This window comes from Salmo salar, chromosome ssa23, assembly GCF_905237065.1.
Source record: "Salmo salar chromosome ssa23, Ssal_v3.1, whole genome shotgun sequence".
Lineage (NCBI taxonomy): Eukaryota > Metazoa > Chordata > Actinopteri > Salmoniformes > Salmonidae > Salmo > Salmo salar.
Window position 1 is genome coordinate 31,199,593 of NC_059464.1, and position 20,450 is coordinate 31,220,042.

At 44.3% G+C, this 20,450-nt stretch overlaps 1 protein-coding gene across 2 annotated transcripts in view; it reads left to right on the top strand.

Annotated features, from left to right (window-relative positions):
* Positions 1-754: 754 nt before the first annotated feature.
* LOC106584404 (ubiquitin-conjugating enzyme E2 R1) overlaps positions 755-20,450 on the top strand; it is a 44,029-nt gene continuing 24,333 nt past the window's right edge. For both annotated transcript variants that reach the window (XR_001323734.2, XM_014169684.2), the window contains exons 1-2: positions 755-1,373; positions 17,906-17,992. Coding sequence is in view for 1 of the 2 variants with exons in the window: in XM_014169684.2 (XP_014025159.1) it covers positions 1,194-1,373; positions 17,906-17,992 (267 nt within the window). In the remaining variant the exon portion in view is untranslated. The remainder of the gene's footprint in view (positions 1,374-17,905; positions 17,993-20,450) is intronic.

Here is a 20,450-nt window from a genome sequence, read left to right on the forward strand (position 1 = left end):
CTCCTTGTTTGAAGGTCTGGTCCAACTCCTTCATTGTCGATTCTCCAGCTATAGGATGTAATAGTTTTAAGAGGGGACTACATGAGCAAGACAAAATTAGTCATATACTATCAACATTCCCTTTTAGAACAGAGAAGTCTACCCAAATTGAAATAAAGGCTGCTATAGTCTGTTAAGGTGAACCAATAAATTCCCACATATCATTATTTCAGGCTTTTTATTCACATCTGATCACTATGTACGATGTCTGAGTATCAAACATGCTGTATAATCAAAGGATATGCAAATACTACCTTATCAAGGATATTTAGTTGGCCAACATCTCACTTCAGCATGCACTATAGTGGCCTTTCCCAAAAACCTGCCTTCCCCAATAACTAATACAGTACACTGTGTGAAACTGCATATTCTTTCTTTGTGTACAAGTCCCTTTAAATTATAAATGTCAATATAGCCTAAGTGATTTGGAGGCTGTGTGTAGGTACTGTCTAACTTCAATTCCCATATGGAAAGAAGTGGAGGTGCTCAACCACCATGAGTCGAGGTGCAACAAAAAAACACTACCATTTTTTTTAACAAGATTAAAATATTAACGTTTCGGGCTTCATGATTCTGAAGAATTCAATTGCAGACCGAAACAATATTTTAACCTTGCTTAACTATTAACTTAATGCCGAGCGAGTGTTGTGCCTTTTCAATAACTTCAATTCCCAGAAAGCTTTGCGAGCACTTTATTGCTCAGGGCACCAAGCTTTGTGGGACCTGCTTGAGCGACTTTAGTGGCGACACGGTGAAGTGGCTACTGTTGTGTAATTGAGGAGGGGACATCCCTACTCAGACAGCCGTTAATTTGTTTGTTTTCTGGTTTGCTTTGACTACTACAATTTACTTCGAGCAATTCTGTCTTACGGTCAATGAGGATCAACAACAGATTGGCGAGAGGAACTACTGTAGCAAGCTAGCTTTGGGTTTGTGGATTGGTTGGTTGTCAGCGAGAGATTTACGGGGTGGTTTGTTCGATCACAGTGGAAGAGAACCGAACGCGAACGTAATAACACGACATTTTTGTAGATGTGAGGAAACGTGAACAATCAAAAGGTTTCTCAGAGGTTGGTTGTGGTGGAATTAGATAACTACCTTTGTTCTCTAAAAAGGTCTAGATAGGTTTTTGTTTATACAGATCGTCGCGGACTATGGCTCATGGACATCATGTAGCCAGTTCCCAAAAAGCACTAATGTTAGAGATGAAAAGTCTTCAAGATGAGCCAGTTGAAGGGTTCAGGATAACTTTAGTGGACGAGTCGGACTTGTACAACTGGGAAGTTGCAATATTTGGACCCCCAAATACTCACTATGAGGGAGGTTATTTTAAGGTGAGTATGCAATTGCTGAATATTTAAGATGGCCATCAAATCACTCAAATAGTTATCGCAGTTGTTTTGTCCAACCTTGGTTAACCAGAACAAATTGTGCCTGGTCAGTGTTCTCTTTCCCCTGAACTACAGTAGAACGTCTGTAAATATTATGGCGAGAAGAGTTATATTTTGTCACTTTTGTTTGTGACGTAGCTAACTATTGACAACCAACCTGGCCTAGTTTGCCGACATGAGATGACCAGCTCGAGCAACATCTGACGATCCACAAAACATGTTAACGTTTTCATGGAAAACTTTGGAGAAAACAGACATTGTCAACTTATATCACTGTATTCAGCAGGGCCGGACTACCGCATTTGGGGCCCCGACACCTATCTCCAGTGCCCCCCCCCCCCCCCAACACATTTTGCCATGGGGCAGAGAGAAATGTTATGGATATACATCTGCTGATAATGATGATAAAGACCAAATCGGACCTATTTCTATTGTAGTTTCTTATATAGTGCAATAGTAATGGTGTATTTTTGTTGGCACTAACTGGCTTGTTGGTCAAGGCCTATGGGGAAATTCATGTGTTTTTTTTTTTATACCTGAGATAATCACATTTTGTGAATTATGAAGCATTTATGTAATCAAAACAAGCACGTAAAGTCTTCATAGTTCATAAAGGTCTGGTTAACTGACTGATATTACCTCATAGAATAAAACGTATAAGATCTCGTAAGCCTTTGTTAACCTTAAACCTTATTTTATGCATTTATCCCAAACCCCCATTCTTTCCCCATTAATTTCCCCGATTGGAATGGCTGAACTAACCAGAGGTAACTTAATTCAGTTTTTTAGAACTAAAGCTGGCGATCTCTGTAAGCCATCAAACAGTTCCATCGTTTTCATAGTTAAGCAATAGCAGCTGGTAGCATTGTCCATCCTGTTTGAAATAGACTAAGTTGAGCTGGGTGACATGGCCAAAATATATCACAGTATTTAAAATAAAATGGACAGTTTTAAATTTGCTTTATGAGTAGTGCATGACCGTACGGTGGCAACATACATTCTAAGTGATTTAAATAGGTCTTTCTCCATTTTAATAATGTTCTGCATTTTCATACATTTCTGCATTTCCTACACTCATTTGAGAGCATTTCCACACTGCCACGTAGGACTGCACGATATGGGCAAACAATCTAGGCCTTGTTTTTAACCAAACGTTGCAATTGCGATTTGACTTGTGATTTAGTGCAAAACACTTGAGTGAACTGTTGGAATCATGGCAATATAATGATTATTTTAATTATATAGTTAGAATATAATAGAGGGCACTTTGAATACAGTGTTTGACATGGCAACAAATGAAAATACCAGGGAAGAGTTATTGTGACAGGGTAGGAACCTAAGTGTTTCCTAGGGGACCCTATAATCTTTGGCTACATTTAATGTTTTCTCTTAGCTACTTCATGTAGCTTACATATTCTTGCTTTGCGAATAACTCTTTGTTTTAGAAGAAACTGTGGCACAAACAACATGCTGATTTAGGACTCCACCATCACTAGTATTATCGGGCTGTATAGATCATTATGTTTGCTCTGACTCAGTACATTTATTAGCTAGCTAGTGATTAGCATTAGTGGCTAATAAGATTTAGGCCCAACTTGTTAAGAAAATACAAACTAGCTTTTTGCAGATTTTAGAAACAAACTAATAGTGTAATTCTAAACATTAGTGGAGTTATATTAAGAAGCAAAGTGAACATCATTGTTATCAACATTGTTAAATGTGTTGCATTGACCATGCAGACTGAACGCAGGTGTCTGGTGGTCGAGGAACAACAAATGCGCTTCTTGAGTGGCGGGGCTAGGTCTATGTGGAAAGCGGCATGGAGATGGACGACTCAAATAGCGAAGTAAACTATAAAAGTAGACGTTAAACACAGAGTATCACATTTAACAAAACAAAAATTCAAATACCGTTAAAGAAGGTAAAGTAAAAACCCAAACCAGTTCATGCATCAATACCGGTATATCGTAAAATACAGTATACCGCCCAGCCGTCACTCTAAGCACCTAGTATTATAGCCTAGTCTCAGTACCTACATATATTTTCTTATTGATATTTGGATTGTAAACACTCAAACGATGGCGTGTTTGTTTCTCGTAGACTGAAAATGTGGGTTTTTGTCTCACTGGGATTAAGCTGACTTAGCATCCAACCTGCAGACGGCTTTTCCTGTTTGTGTCCCTCTCAGCAAAGGCAACTTTATGTTGATAGTACTCCTAACTCTATGTATTAGCAAGGGTTGTTTACCATTTAGTCTAAAATGTATATCTGGTTGTAGCTACTGTATTATAGTACTAACCAGTGTGGCAGATTTAAGTTCAAAAGTAAACAATAACCACAACAAGTATGAATAACTTACCCAAACTGTCCATACAAACATAATTAAATCGCTCTTTTGGAAAACAGGTCTAAAGACAGATACAGATTGTGAGAAACATTTTCTTTCTCTGTTATCTTGTAATCCCTACCTTTATGAAAAAAGATTGCAGTCAGAGTGCAGTATAACCGCATGAATTTTGCAGTGTAACTGCAGTTAAAGCGCAGTATAACCACAGACAGAAGGGGCCAGATGTCTCACAGGATGTATAAATCTGAAGCCTCTGTTTAGAACGTTCAAATATGGTGATGAGGGGAAGTCCAGTGGCGGTAAGTGGGATAATAATACTTATTTGTCTGAATTCACACATGTACAAGTGTGTGTAAATTTGAAATACATTTTTTGCATATCCCTCGGAGAATTGGGTCACTGCCAGGGTCTGCCATTTTCAACCATGACGCAATTAGGGTTATGTGCCTTCCTCAAAGGCAGATGGGGGATTCGAACTAGCGACCTTTCGGTTACTGACCCAATGCGCTAACCGATAGGCTACCTGCCAGCCACATAAGAGAGAAGATGGAGCTAGATAAAACTTTTCTGACCTTCTGCAAATTTTCTCATCGATGAAACACTAGAACTCAATGCAAGTTTATTTTCCCAAAACTAGAATCTGTTACAAACGCTGTGCAGTAATTTTTGTGGACTTTGCCAAAGTTTCAAAAAATGGTGTTGTTTAGGAGTGCAAGGGTGAATTGAGTTATTGCACACATGCAATTCACAGAGAAGACGTTCCCTAACAGATATATGCAAATGCATGCTAAAACGTACCAATAGGATCTCGCTAGCTCGTGCTCTGCCCACCTCCTTGCTTGTTCTGCCCACTATACTAAATTGACTCCCATTGGAAATTACGCAGATGAGATATCTTAGGTTAGTTACCAGTATATTTGGTATAACTGCAGTTCAAGTGCAGTACACTGCAGCTATTCTGCAATAACTGTGTCAACAATACCACAGTCGACTGCAGTCACTAACTTACGGCAGTTTAAGTATTTTTTTTTGTGTATAGGTATTGTTTAGCCTGCCTAAGACCTTTGTGTAAAACGAGGCTCATGTCCTCTGTTTTGCCTGGCAACAGTGGGTGGTATAGCTTACAGAGGGAAGTGCAGTAGGTTAGACCTCTTCATTACTTGCCTAGCTCAGAAAGTACACTGAAAAAAAATTAAAAAGCAACATGCATAATTTCTAAGATTTTACTAAATTACAGTTCATATAAGTAAATCAGTCAATATAGGGCAAGAGCTCTCGTTACAACGATAAACAGGCATCAAAGTAGGCAGTGGTGTAAAGTACTTCAGTAAAAAATACTTTAAAGAACTACTTAAGTAGATTTCTGGGGTATACTATTTTTATTTTTGTCAACTTTTATTTCACTCCGTACATTTTCCCTGACACCCAGAAGTATTTGTTACATTTTGAATGCTTAGCAGGACAGGAAACTTCTGATCTGGCGAACTCACTAAACACAAAGGCTTCATATGGAGCGTGCCCCTGGTTCTCCGTAAATTACTAAAAAATCTATGAAATAAATAAATAAATAAAACAAGAAAATGGTGCCGTCTGGTTTGCTTAATATAAGGAATTTGAAATTACTTTTACATTTGATACTTGAGTATATTTTAGCAGTTACGTTTACTTTTGATACTTAAGTATATTTAAAACCAAATACTTTTAGACTTGTACTCAAGTAGTATTTTACTGGGTGACTTTTACTTGAGTCATTTTCTATTAAGGTCTCCACTTTTACTAAAGTATGACAATTGGGTACTTTTTCAACCATTGAAAGTAGGTCAGGGCAAAGTGCTTTTTTTCTTTTTACTACAGTAGTAGGCCTATGTTGTAAATGTGAACTCTTTCTGAAGGAAGGGTTGTGAATAAAGATAACCTGGACTAATGACTGGGTCTCCTGCATATCTAGGTACTCCACTATTGTTCAGTTAGGGTTGTTTGCACCTGATTGCATCAGTCAGAGGTGGTGTTTCCAAATGACATAATTGTGATACATTATGCTGATCTTTGTCAGCTCAGCTAAAGATCCCAGTTATTCAGAGACCTGTTTAGGCTTCCAGTCTTTTCTGAGCTGTGCAGTAGGTTAACCCGGCACTGTGTTAGCGAGGAACATTTGTATTGTGGGTGCTGTGTACAAGCATTGTTGGCCCAGGAATGCACAGCTTGGCTGTGAAATGCACAGCAGGCCTGTGACTCATTGTTCCTTCTAACAAACGTCTCCAACAAACCAGTTTCCCTGTTCTGACTAAGACCCTCCCTATCTACACAGGTTAGACAAACCCTCTGTTACGTGCTGCTTTTACTTATTTATTAAAGAGTCAGTCAAACAATGACGTATGCCTATTCAATACCGGAGCAAAACATTTACATCAGGGTGTAACTCCTGAATGTGTCACCAGACCAAACAAAATATTGATGGTACACTATATATACAAAAGTATGTGGACACCCCTTCAAATTAGTGGATTCTTCTATTTCAGCCACACCCGTTGATGACAGGTGTATAAAATCGAGCACACAGCCATGCAATCTCCATAGACAAACATTGCCGTAGAATGGCCTTACAGAAGAGCTCAATTACTGTCAACGTGGCACCGTCATAGGATGCCACCGTTCCAACAAGGCAGTTTATCACATTTCTGCAGTGTTAGAGCTGCCCCGGTTAACTGTAAGTGCTGTTATTGTGAAGTGGAAACATCTAGGGGCAACAACAGCTCAGCCGCGAAGTGGTAGGCCACACAAGCTCACAGAATAGGACCGCCGAGTGCTATAGGGCGTACAAATCATCTGTCCTAGGTTGCAACACTCACTACCAAGTTCCAAACTGCCTCTGGAAGCAACGTCAGCACAAGAACTGTTTGTCAGGAGCTTCATAAAGTGGGTTTCCATGGCTGAGCAGCCGCACACGATCCTAAGATCACCATGCGCAATGCCAAGCGTCGGCTGGAGTGGTGTAAAGGTCACCGCCATTGGACTTTCTCTGGAGTGATGAATCACACTTCACCATCTGGCAATCTGACAGACGAATCTGGGTTTGGCGGATGCCAGGAGAACCCTACCTGCCCGAATGCATAGTGCCAACTGTAAAGTTTGGTGGAGGAGGAATAATGGTCTGGGGCTGTTTTTCATGGTTTGGGCTAGGGCCCTTAGTTCCAGTGAAGGGAAATCTTAACGCTGCTGCATACAATGCTATTGTAGACAATTCTGTGCTTCTAATTTTGGGGCAACAGTTTGGGGAAGGCTCTTTCCTGTTCAGCATGACAATGCCCCTGTGCACAAAGCAAGGTCCATGCAGAAATGGTTTGTCACGATCGGTGTGGAAGAACTTGACTGGCCTGCAAAGAGACCTGACCTCAACTCCATTGAACACCTTTTGAGATTAATTGGAACGCCGACTGCGAGCCAGGCCTAATCGCCCAACATCAGTGCCCAACCTCACTAATGCTCTAGTGGCTGAAGGAAGCAAGTCCCTGCAGCAATATTCTAACATCTAGTGGAAAGCCTTCCCAGAAAAGTGGAAGCTGGTATAGCAGCAAAGGGGGGACCAACTCCATATTAATGCCCATGATTTTGGAATGAGATGTTCGACGAGCCGGTGTCCACATACTTTTGGTCATATAGTGTAGGTCTGCAAACAACACTAAAATACAACACAGTGAGGAATAAAGTAGAAGTAACCTAAACTGCTTTTCCAAATACTCAATGCACTTGACATTTGTATGGAGGGAACTCATCTCATTCATTGCCAATGTGTAGCCTTCATTTAAATATTTGTCCATTGCCAAACACTCTTTGCTGGATCACACACTCACAAACAACTACCCTGTTCTCACTAGCTGTGTCCTCAGCAGTGCTAGGGCCTGAGAGGCTGCCTTTCCTGGTCAGCTCGGTCAGCCCAGGGCCTGCATCCTAATGCTGAGTGACACTTGCAGCACCACTGCATTCCAGCCCGGGTTGACCCTGTCCCTGGGACACGGGCCGAGGACCCAAGTCACCTGCCCAGAGAATTGGTTCTGTCAGGGCCAGAGGGCAGAATCACTGCTGCCTGGGCTGGTAACACTGACTTTCCCTCAAGCTCAGGGCTCAGGGGAGATCTGCTCAGTCCATCAAGACCCAGTCTGTCCCCGCTCTCTCATGTTCGCTTTCTTCATCTTGGGGACTGCATTGTCTTCCCATTCCCTTCATTAACACACCAGCAATCCTATTAGCTTAGCTGTCCCTGGCAACCTTCCACTGTGCCAGCCAGCTCTTTACGCTCATAGTCAACAACATGTCCCCCAAGCAGAGTAGGCCAAAGACAGCCCTCTTGTTTTTCTTTTGACAACAGAGCCTTCAGCTTTAAGATGTTCATATTGTGTTGCTTGAGTTCAAAGGCTGTCATGATGAGGAATAGCTTTAGCTCCCCTACTTCCTTTAAGTGATGTCATAGTTTCTAAACCCAGAGACGCAACATCGCAAGACTTCCAGGCACGCTCTCGAAGCAGACCAGGCCAGAGTTTGGGGTTTGAGGAGTCAGTGAGAGAAGTGAAAAGTTATTCCTTAGTTGTTAATTTTCTCAATCTAAAAGCACAACCTAGATTTCAGCTTATGTCTTAAGTATTTGAACATGTTATTACTCCAACCTCGTGAACGTGACGAATGGACACATTTTATTTTTATCCAAAACTACTTTATATCAAAGGAATGCCTTTGATTTGACGGCCTGCACATGCGCAATTCAGCGCGAGATGACCGTTGGACACGATTACGTGTTTCAGCGCATGAGCTTAGCTAGCCAACGTCACCTTTGACCGTGATCGGGGATTTCTATTGGAGTAGCAGTTTCTGCTAATCTTCATACTGTACTGTCTTTTGGTGACATCATTCATACACTTCCTCAACCACAAGGTCATATTCATTTTCAACTATGAGATTTCTGCCACGAATGGTGTATTTCAAAATGTACTTTTTTGCACAACACAATTAAAGACCACTTGGTCCGTGAACCGCAGGCTAGAGGGCACACTAATTGCCTTCAACGTAACGTGTGGCCGCTGCATTCAGTCAGTTGACAGACACTCATTCAACACCTGGCTATGGTGGCAGTCTGGTGGCCTTAGGCTGGTGAGAGGAGGAGGAGGTGGCCTGCGCAGGGCTGTTCTGCCTTGGCCGATGGAGTCATGTTTCCCCCTCTGGCTGCCTGGCTCGCACACAGAAATGAGAGCTGGGAGAAGGAGAGAGAGAGAGGCAGTGCCATTCCTGGCCCTACTCGAGCTGGTGCCCCTGGGGGCCCTGTGAAGAGCGAGCCTGCCATTAGAAAAGGGGGCCCATGCAGAGGTAGTCCTACAGTACTCCTTCCAACAGTCAGCCTAATTATGATGGTGTGCTTACATGTTCCGAGCCTGGGGGTGATATCCTACTAAGAGAACAGCTCCATTGACAGGCAGCCTGTTTCAGCTTTGGTTTATTTCAGAAATAGGCAAACGTTTGGGCTAGTTTAGCATATCTCCAGATATTCCTTGACTGGATGAGGTTGAATGCAAAGCACTTGCACATCCAATGTTTTCCCTACATGGATAAATTGCTAATTTAGCCTACTTCCATGGGAATTGGGCCCAACAATAATGCTTTGTGTCAGAAAGGTTTAAATAATGGTTGGTGCCTTGGTCCACAGCTAATTCAGTCCTCTCATGTCCCAGGGAACCTTATAGTAGAGCCAGTACAGATGTGTGCAGCATTGCTGCATTGTTGTCTTTTTACAGTACTAAGGGTCTGGGTTTTCACAGGCCCTCTCGTCATCGTGTCAAGTTGGTTGGCAGCTAGTAATTAGGCTAATTGCATTTGTGAAGTGGACCGTCGTTCAGTCTTGACGGTGGTTCTGGTGTAGCCTGTACTAGTGACTGTATTTCTCCTCCCCCACACTAAAAGGGTTCTGTTAAATGAGGCAGGACCCTGGTGTGTCTGGGTAGGATCATCTAAAGCACCTCTATCACATTCTAGTCTACAAAGATGTGTGGGGTGCTCTGCTGTTCTCAAGGGCACGTTCCTCTTTTCATTCACACTCTGTAGAGCAGCCAGGAGAGAGGCAATGAGAGCGAGACAATCTGAGAGCGAGGGAATCTGAGAGCGAGGGACAGCAAGCTTGGGGACTGGTAGAATGGTGTCGGCAGACGGGGAAGGTGGTGCGTTGGGAGAAGAACAGAATGATTAGTTCTGTGAGGGTTTATGCTGCTTTAGCTGACCTGGTTTACTTTTCCCTGATTCCAGCCTACCTTCACAGGGTGTGTTCTCTCTGACTGGCTTTGCCACACATGTTTTTAGGTCACCATCCAAGAAAGATGGGTCTAGGTAGGTTACAAGGTTGATGCTGAGCCTTGCAGTTCTGCTCTAGATCCTGTTCTTCCTGTGCCAGCCTCTCTTCCTCCTCCTACTGTCTGCCTGGCTGACTGAAGCAGCAACATATCCTCCCAGTTCGGTACCTGTTACTAGGTGATACATAAAAGCAGCTGCCGCTTGTTTCCACAGGGCTCTCAGGAGAGCCTCACTTCAGAGAAACATGGAGCAGAGCAGCTAGGAGAGGAGAGGCTTGGTGGGGTGCAACCAGGAGAGGAGAGGCTTGGTGGGGCGCAGCCGAGAGAGGAGAGGCTTGGTGGGGCGCAGCCAGGAGAGGAGAGGCTTGGTGGGGCGCAGCCAGGAGAGGAGAGGCTTGGTGGGGCGCAGCCAGGAGAGGAGAGGCTTGGTGGGGCGCAGCCGAGAGAGGAGAGGCTTGGTGGGGCGCAGCCGAGAGAGGAGAGGCTGGGTGGGGCGCAGCCGAGAGAGGAGAGGCTGGGTGGGGCGCAGCCGAGAGAGGAGAGGCTGGGTGGGGCGCAGCCGAGAGAGGAGAGGCTGGGTGGGGCGCAGCCGAGAGAGGAGAGGCTGGGTGGGGCGCAGCCGAGAGAGGAGAGGCTGGGTGGGGCTGGGTGGGGCGCAGCCGAGAGAGGAGAGGCTGGGTGGGGCGCAGCCGAGAGAGGAGAGGCTTGTTGTAGTGTGCATTGAGGAGCTAGGTTCAGGGGTGTGTGTGTGTGTGTGTGTGTGTGTGTGTGTGTGTGTGTGTGTGTGTGTGTGTGTGTGTGTGTGTGTGTGTGTGTGTGTGTGTGTGTGTGTGGCATGTACGTACTATGTGATTAGAGACAGTCAAGCCTCACGGGCCTGGAGGGGATATTTGAGTGTGTTTGTGTAGAGTTCAGAATTTGGCAGGGAAATGGAGCTAATATCCCTATTTTGAACCTCTTGTTAGTCACCTCCTTGGGATGTACTTGATGAGGTAGGCAGGGTACAGCAGCAGTCACACTCCACTGTCCTCCCTCTCTCCTCTCATCCCTCTGGGCTTGGTGTCAGTTTTGCAGACAGGTCAGGGTTTTCTCTGCTGCCATGGAAAGTTTCCCTCCTCCCTCTCTGCCTGTGAGTGCAGCCTGCCTGCCATGGGCATTGTGAGTGTCAGTGCTCTCTATGGAGGATAGACCCTACTTTCTGTTTCCCTTATCCCCCTCTCTATTACCCATTTCAGACTGAAGATGTAGTAGCATATATTACCTGCAAAAATATAAGGCAATGTTTATATGACCCCCTTTCAAAGAGCCCCTTATTTACCACTCTCTTGCAGGTATACCCATGTTTTACATCAGTGGGTAACTGGCAAATTGGGTGTGGTGGAGCGTGTTGTTAAACCATGGAATTTGTTTGCATTTCAAATTAGGGTGGTGTTAAACAGTGGAAGTGTTTATGAATTTACCTGCCAAAAACAGAGAACCATTCACAAAGACCGATACCTGTATTTTGGTTACAGGGCCTGTGAAAATGCAGGAATTATGACACGGTCTTTAGGTGGCTTTTAATTGATCATGTGTTTTACCCCCTGCCCCTTTCAGATATACCAAGAAGTTGGTATAAAAAGTATGCATGATAAATTACAGGGAATTATGTCTGTGTATGAAAATAATATTTCAGACCAAGAGTCAGCCAGGATCAGCCATTTTCTATACTTTAACTCATGCAAAGAAATAAAACCCTGGGTTATGTCTAGTGTGGGTTGCATCTAGTGTGTTTTATAACGTGTCTTTGTTCCATTCCTATCATCAGGCAGCAAGTAGGCTATGTTGGGCAGAGTATGAGTGTTCTATTGAGATCCATGTCGTGGCTCTATGTGGACAGGGAAAGTGTGAAGCCCTCTATAAGCCACGTGGTGAAATGTTATACCATTACCATCTTACAGGGATCCCTCTTCCTGCTTTAATAAACCACTTGTGCTTATATATTGTAACTCAGAGGTCACCTTACGGGGCTTAAATGTCCCTCTGTGTTTCCACTGGCCTTAGCACCCTCACTGACTGCTATGCTAGCTGGAGCTAGGCTGGTATGTAAGCTGCAAGGCTGTTGTCCCTGTGTTGTGTTGCCCGTCTCTGTCTGTATGTTGAGTGTTTATGTGAACCCCAGTCATTCTGGACCCGAGCCAGTTCGGAGGCATGGCCCCAGACTTTTACAAGCTAACAGGATTCTATTAGGCCTATGTCAGGCTTTCCACTCTGGGCTTGTTGTTGTATGGGCCTGGTAAATATGGCAACATCCCCCTGTTCAATTTGCTAGTCACTAAGGGCTCATACAATGCAATCAGCAGTAGGCCACAAGTAATGGTCTAATGTCGGCGAAGGCTTGTGTGGAGTTTATGCACAACCCCCACCCCTTACATGTTCCACCCCTCCCTCTTGAAAAATAAGTTATTATCTCGAGACTAACCTGGTTGACCCCAATTAGTCCACTGGTCGACTGCTGTTGGTCGACCGAGATTGTTTTAGTCGAGCAGAGAGATATATATTTGCGCCACTCTCAGTGAACTTATCCATTCCGGAGGCCTAGACTAAAAGCCAATGTATGCTTGATTGTACAATGTGGTCTGAGGGTGTATCAATTGCAGAGGCCAACTCGTGCTCTGTACCACATCACCATCACTTCCTTGACAACAGCTTTGAACTGCTCCACAAAGCGCAAGAAGTATGAATGCCCTGACTGAGGCCATATCACTGTAAATGCCGCATGGCCAATGAAGATGTCGGATTGACCATGCGCCCAAATGCACAATACACTTCTCTCTCCAGAATGCGCTCTTGCCCGCCAATTTGTGCACATTCATTGTTTCATAACTTCATTGTGTGAGTTGTTTGCGTTTGATTGTTTAATGTATATCAATTCCCCATTACATATTTCACCAGTGGACACATTGCGGAGTGCACAACCTATGTTACATTTGTGAGAAACAAGTTTTGGTTTATTTAATTCCATCCGTTCTGTCAATTTAGTTATTGACAGGAGCACTGCAAACAAAAGACAATGTTGAGTAAAGATGCGCACACATAGAAGCGGTCCTACAGGCTACCTAGCCTGCTCGCAAATGTAGGCACATAAATGTGCATATTTGGGGATCTGATAGTATTTTTGATTGGCTTAACACACCACCACTCAGTCATGTTTTCTTCACCTCAAACAGCAAGCAAACAAAATCGTTTTTTACATCCATTGAGAATTACAATAGTTCCTCAAAGTATTAGAAACATCTTTCGAGCTCTCTCCCTTTCGATAACCACTCGGAGTGAAAGGGAAAAATGTAACGCTCTGATCCAGTGGAAACGTCATAAAATAGGCTGCTTGACTTGGACTGAAATAGGTTCTGGTACTGTTTTATATTTAGGTGCAGGAGCGCCACAATACTACTAGAATTTTTTTTTAATTGTTAAAAAAAATGTATACCCCATTTTCTCCCCAATGTTGTGGTATCCAATTAGTAGTTAGTCTTGTCTCATCGCTGCAACTCCCGTATGGACTCGGGAGAGAAGGTCGAGAGCCGTGCGTCCTCCGAAACACAATCCAGCCCAGCCGCACTGCTTCTTGACACAATGCCCACTTAACCCGGAAGCCAGCCACACCAATGTGTCGGACCCGGAAGCCAGCCACACCAATGTGTCGGACCCGGAAGCCAGCCACACTAATGTGTCGGACCCGGAAGCCAGCCACACTAATGTGTCGGACCCGGAAGCCAGCCACACCAATGTGTCGGACCCGGAAGCCAGCCACACCAATGTGTCGGACCCGGAAGCCAGCCACACCAATGTGTTGGAGGAAACACTGTGCACCTGGTGACCGTGTCAGCGTGCACTGCACCTGGCCCGCTATTGGAGTCGCTAGTGCGCGATGGGACAAGGACATCCCTGCTGGCCAAACCCTCCCATAATCCGGACAACGTGCCTTAAACCACTGCGCCACTCGGGAGGCCCTTGCCACAGTACTTTTGAGCTAATATTCTATAAGAGGAACAGGAGCTCAAGCAGTAGAAAATTAGAAGTTCCGGGACTTAGGGCCCAGAATATTTTATACAATGTTGAAAGTTCACTAGTGCAAGCTTTGGGCAGAACCCAGTTAAATAGTTGATACAATGTTTCAAGTTCTTTTTACCGCAGGCTGCAATGTTTTTATTTGTTGCCTTTATGTAGGCTATTTTCACATAGTTGGCAATAGCAACAGAAGTTACTTTTTAGGTTTATCATTTTCATTTAGATTTGGATAGAATTTTGATTAACCACATGACAATGATTTTGACATATGAAGACGGTATTGTAAATTTAAATGAATCTGTTTCACAAAAATGTGCATATGAAAACCATAACTGGCACGCAGATCGGTAGAAATGGTAAGATATATTTTCATTCCACATGAATGCTGACTCCATGTGTAGCCTATTACCAGCAACTTCAGGAGAGTGATGGCAGAATCTGAAAGCCAGAAGGAGCGGGAGGAGAATAGTTGGGTCAGGTATTTTTTCTTCTGGTTATCTAGATCTCTGGCGTATTCTTGAGGCATCAAACCGTAAGGTTAAAGCATCAGACAAGCTCAATGCATATAGTTGATTTTATTAAAGCACATGGGGTGTGTCTATATATTGAAAAATACAAGTTTAAAAATGTTTAGCAATCGATTGGTTGAAAGAACAGACGACTTTCGGTCGACCAAGATTATTTTTTTTGGGGGGGGGCAGCCCTATTGAGAGGAAACCAACAACCCCCCCCCCCCCCACTAGCTAACCCTGAGCCTTGGAGGAATGGGAGGGGTACCATGCTTTATTATTCGCAATGTGTGTGCCAATCACCAAGGGCTTTGTGTCAAAAATCAAGTATACTTTAAATGCCCAGATGTCATACTCCTTTTGGCTTTGACAACAGCTGATCAATTAGATATGGGGATACGCTACCAAAATCAACGAATAGTGGGAAACAATGCAATCTTGCATGACTCATTCTCAGTATGCCAAAATCGAATGCGCCATTTTGAAAATCGAGTATGGTTTAAATGCCAGGATGTTATACTCGTTTCAGCTTTTCATCTAGTAGAATTTGATGCACACTTTTCCACAATACATTGGAAGAGGTGGTCTGCGAGAGATGGGCCCTAGTTCTCTTCAAGTAGCAAAACAACAAAACTAGGCTACTTAATTGGGAAAATGCCAAATAGCAAGCTTCTGCAGTGGTGTTCAAATGTAGACTAGAGATGGGATCTGTAGTCCTCAGATTCAATAGTGTGCAACTGCAGCCCGCAATTCCCCCCCCCCCCCCACCCTCGAGCATCCCATTGGTTCTTTCATGAACACCGCCCCCTCAAGCATCTCATTGGTTCCTGCATGAATGCACCCCCCTCGAGCATGACATCTTCATGTTTGTGTGACACTTTCGAATGTGGGTCAAAAGGGAAATAAAAGTGTTGAGTTTTTTTGGATTTTTCTCCCGCCTGCTGTGTACTGGAATCTTATTTGCTAGCTAGCATGAGTGACACCGGTTGACAATGTCCTTTGCCCCTGCATGCCGAACACTGTCGTTAACAGAACTGCTGGGAAACAGTGCCCGACCAGGCGGGAGCCGAAGGATACTACCTGTCGCCCCCACCTCCCTCTAGCACAGCAGGCGGGAGGTTGGGGCGACACCGTGTGCTACCTAGCTAGCTTCCTGCTCCAATACACAGCAGGCGGGAGGTTGGGGCGACACCGTGTGCTACCTAGCTAGCTTGCTGCTCCAATACACAGCGGGCGGGAGGTTGGGGCGACACCGTGTGCTACCTAGCTAGCTTGCTGCTCCAATACAAAGCAGGCGGGAGGTTGGGGCGACACCGTGTGCTACCTAGCTAGCTTCCTGCTCCAATACACAGCAGGCGGGAGGTTGGGGCGACACCGTGTGCTACCTAGCTAGCTTGCTGCTCCAATACACAGCAGGCAGGAGGTTGGGGCGACACCGTGTGCTACCTAGCTAGCTTGCTGCTCCAATACACAGCAGGCGGGAGGTTGGGGCGACACCGTGTGCTACCTAGCTAGCTTCCTGCTCCAATACACAGCAGGCGGGAGGTTGGGGCGACACCGTGTGCTACCTAGCTAGCTTGCTGCTCCAATACACAGCAGGCGGGAGGTTGGGGCGACACCGTGTGCTACCTAGCTAGCTTCCTGCTCCAATACACAGCAGGCGGGAGGTTGGGGCGACACCATGTGCTAGCTTGCTGCTCCAATACACAGCAGGCGGGAGGTGAGGGCAACACAGTTTGTTAGCGACACTTTGTGCTAATTAGCTTGCTAGCTACCACATGGTATCACTCCTGGTGTCGCTCGTAACGGAGTACTTCTTAGGACTAGCTGGCTCATAGTGTCCTTCGCTCCCGCCTGCCAAACACCTGCCCTCGCCGTCGTTAACAGAACTGCGGGAAAACAATGCGACAGGTGGGGGCGAAGGATACTACCGGTGTGTACTAGCCGCCTCTTCTTCTGTGGGGTTTATTGGTGGTTGGCCTGTAACGTTATGGTGCATTACCGCCATCTACTGTCCTGGTGTGCCCCTGCCTCCCGCCTATGTACTGGAGTCATAGCTTAAAAATGTATAAAGAGGTGTTTGAACACCCCGAATTGCGGGCTGCAGTTGCACCCTTCTCCTCAGATTGCGTCTCTGACCCTCTCACATTAATGTGAGTGTTGGTGACGATTTCAAAAACTTGTCTGGGAATGGGACAGCTAAATCGGGGCTGAAATCATGTAGTGTACACCCGGATTAGTAGTTTTTGTTTTCCTTAAAATGATCATGAGTATTGCATTGTAGGCTACATCATTGAAAACAGAAGTCTTTTTTGGGGGGGGAACTTTCTGTTTTCTCCCCGAAAAGTGTTTCTTGTTCTCTTGGCCTTCGTCAGAGATTTAAAAATGAAATAAACCATCTTTTGTTTTCTGACTGTGTCGCCACCGGGGACTCTGGAATTGGCTGCGTTATTGATGACATATTAGTCAGGCCTTTTGATTTGAACATATGGATTGTTTTTGTAGGCTACCTATTTCATTTATGGATCAAGCCTTAGCAGTCATTCTGATCTCGTTCCCAATGATCAGTGCTTTAGTTTATTATGTTTCTTTCCAGTGGTTCTGAATTTACGATGCACCCGACTAAGTTTTTCTGTGCAATAGCCTTTTGATTTGAACATTTTTGAAAATGTTTGGTGTGTGTGTACTAGGCTATTGGATTTAATTTATATAGGTTAGAGCACTTTGGTTTCACTAATAAATATGTTGAAATGGAACCAAATTACCCGTTTCTGATAGATGGGCTATATGGTCTACTACAGTATAGGTTGAATGTGATAGTCTACCTATAACCAGCCTGAGTAGGCCTGTAACTCCATTCCTATTCTATTCAGAGTAGATAAATGTAATCACATTGGAAATGAGCTATTATCAGGCTGGTTAATGCAATGCATGTCTGTTGAATTTGGAAAGATCCACTTGCACTTGGCCCCGCCCCACGTACTCAGGCCAATCCTATACATTTCACATGTTGGTGCTCATGGGTCGTTTTGAATGGAAATTACCCATAGCCTCGACTCCAATGTCTATGGCATGACAACGATAGAGGAGTTGACTAAAGCATACTGATCTGGTACCAAGCTAAGATGGGCCTAAATAAAGTAGTTATGACTAGACATTTGACCAGAGTTGTACTCTTACACCTTATTCAGCTGGCCTCTGCCTCTTGCATCCCTAATTAGTGTGCTCTTCTTCTCTCAGGCTCAGATCAAGTTCCCCATCGACTATCCTTACTCTCCTCCGGCCTTCCGCTTCCTCACCAAGATGTGGCACCCCAACATCTACGAGGTAAGAGAAAGAACAACACTCACCCTATCTGTCATTACACAATCACCTCTTTCTTTGGCTTTTCCCCTACATAATAGTCCAACGTCCTTTTGTCTCTGAATAGCTTTAACTTATCTTCTATTATAAATACTTTGACTCTGTTGCTATCATATACTTTAACAGTGGCCTGGTGTATGTATAGATAAGAGGTGTCAAACTCATTCCAATTAAGACCTAGACAACCAGGTGAGGGGAGTTCCTAACTAATCGGTGACTTCATTGATCAATTCAAATTGCCTGGCTGGGCTGATGAGACAGTGGATTATGCAGTCCAATGGAACAAAGTAAATTGGCATCTTAACGTCACAGATTTAGCCGGTGGTAACTTGTGGAATAGACACCGGCTGGAATGTGGTTTTAACCAATCAGTATTCAGGATCAGACCCACCAGTTGTGTAATGTATAACAATCACACTTAATAGACTTTTTAAGGAGGGTTTATAGCAAGAAAAACAACGAAACACAGGTGTTTTGTCAATGAAATCATATGGATTTCAAAAAAACAACACAAAACCCTATCTTCAACACAAATGATATGCTTCAGAAATAAAAGGATAACAAAATAACCCCCACAAATACTATAATTTAAATGCATAATTTTAGCAAACACACCCAAATATTCAATAACCATCGCAATGACCCAATAACCTTATGTTTTGGTTAAACTCAAGTTCAGATTTGGCTAGAAAAGCCTATTTGGTTTTGCCCAACCAGGAAATTATTAATTTATAATTCTGTTCTTTATTTTCCCCTTTTTGATCCCCTTTAGTTAATTCAGTTCAGTTAATAGTCTTTGCGAATTTAAATAATATTTCCCCCCAGAAAGCAAAAAGATAGCCAGCAGTGGATGATCACAAAAACAATGAGGGGGAAAATGGACGGATCTCACCGGAGTTTATAAGTCATTAAACTTTCTCTGTGATCCATTTCGTTCATCCCAAACAAGGAAATAATCGGACATTTCAGGAACACGTTCCCAGTGCCAAACAATACATCCCAACAAAGGAAGGCATGGACTGTGTTTTGCAGGCTTCAGTTCTCGTCTCGCAATTTGTAACTGGTGCCTATGCGGTTTACCCGGTGTCTTCATCTCCCAGGAAGGCTATGGAAAAACACACCTCCCCTCCATGTTCCTCAATTCCTCATTCATACCTTTTTCAGCTGCCCTTCTTAAAGCAGTAGTGCTCTTTTTAGGCCACAATCTCTCTCATCCATACAGAATGGAATTATTTTAACATATGACAGAGAATCATTGCCGGACCGGACCACTTCAGTGCAAGAATGGACGAGAAATAGTCAGATGCTTTAGAAAGTGGACGTGCCTTTACCCAGACCAAATCTCCCGACAGGAAGTGTGCATGTTTCCTGCAGGCATTATAGTATTTGGTTTGTCTGGCCAGGCAAATGCCCACTCTCCGTTTTACTTCTTTTGCCATTGCCTGCTGTCTCTGAGGTTGTAAGGCAGTTGGTGCGGAGATGGAGCTGTTGAGATCATCCTCTCCAGAGGCCCTTGGAGATTCCTCTCCATGGAAAGCTCAGCAGGGATTTTTCCGGTTGTTTCATGTTTTGCCGTGTTGATGGCATAACGGAACTCAGGAATCCATTTAGGCCAGTTCCAGTGATGTTCTTTTATAAAAGAGGCAATCCGAGTCTTGATGGTATGATTGTGTCTCTCTGTAAGATTGGCTTGTGGACGGTAACTTGTGGTAAACATGTGTCACCCTCCTATGATTTACAAAGATCCTCCATAACCGTTCCTGTGAACTGGGGTCCACAATCAGATATGAGGTACTCAGGGACTCCTGAGTGGGTGAAGGTGTGTATTGTTGGCAAACTGTACAGGCTTTCACATGTTCCCATACGTCCTGGAAACAGATTACCACCAGGCAACCTCCAAGATGCGAAAAAGAGTCTTCAGCCGTCCAAGATGGCAGGCCAGTGAAAGGTCATAAAAGTAATCCAGATAAAGGGAGTCAAGGCCTTTGTTACCACAAGTTGATATTTATTGACTTCTCCTTTAACAGGGATCCTCCTGTACAGGATTCCTTGGAGTACTTCGAATCCAATCCGACCTGGACGCTCACTGGAAGCTTCTTTGTTCTTCCTAAGGTCACTAACCTCTTGGTCCTGAGCTTGAGTTTCAGCAATCTCAGCAATAGAGGTGGGAAGAATGCAAAGGCTTTGAGTGGTGGTGCCTGCAATGTATGCTTCTTGGCTTGCTGCTGGAGCCACTGCTCTGGACAGAGCATCAGGAACAATGTTCTGATGTCCATTCTGGTAATTCACTCTGAACTGGAATTCCTGAAGGCACAACATCCAGCGTGTGAGCCTGGAAGACATTTTGGGGCTGATGAACACCCATGTAAGTGCCAAGTGATCATTAAATACATCCAACTCAAACCCCTCAAGATAATGCCTC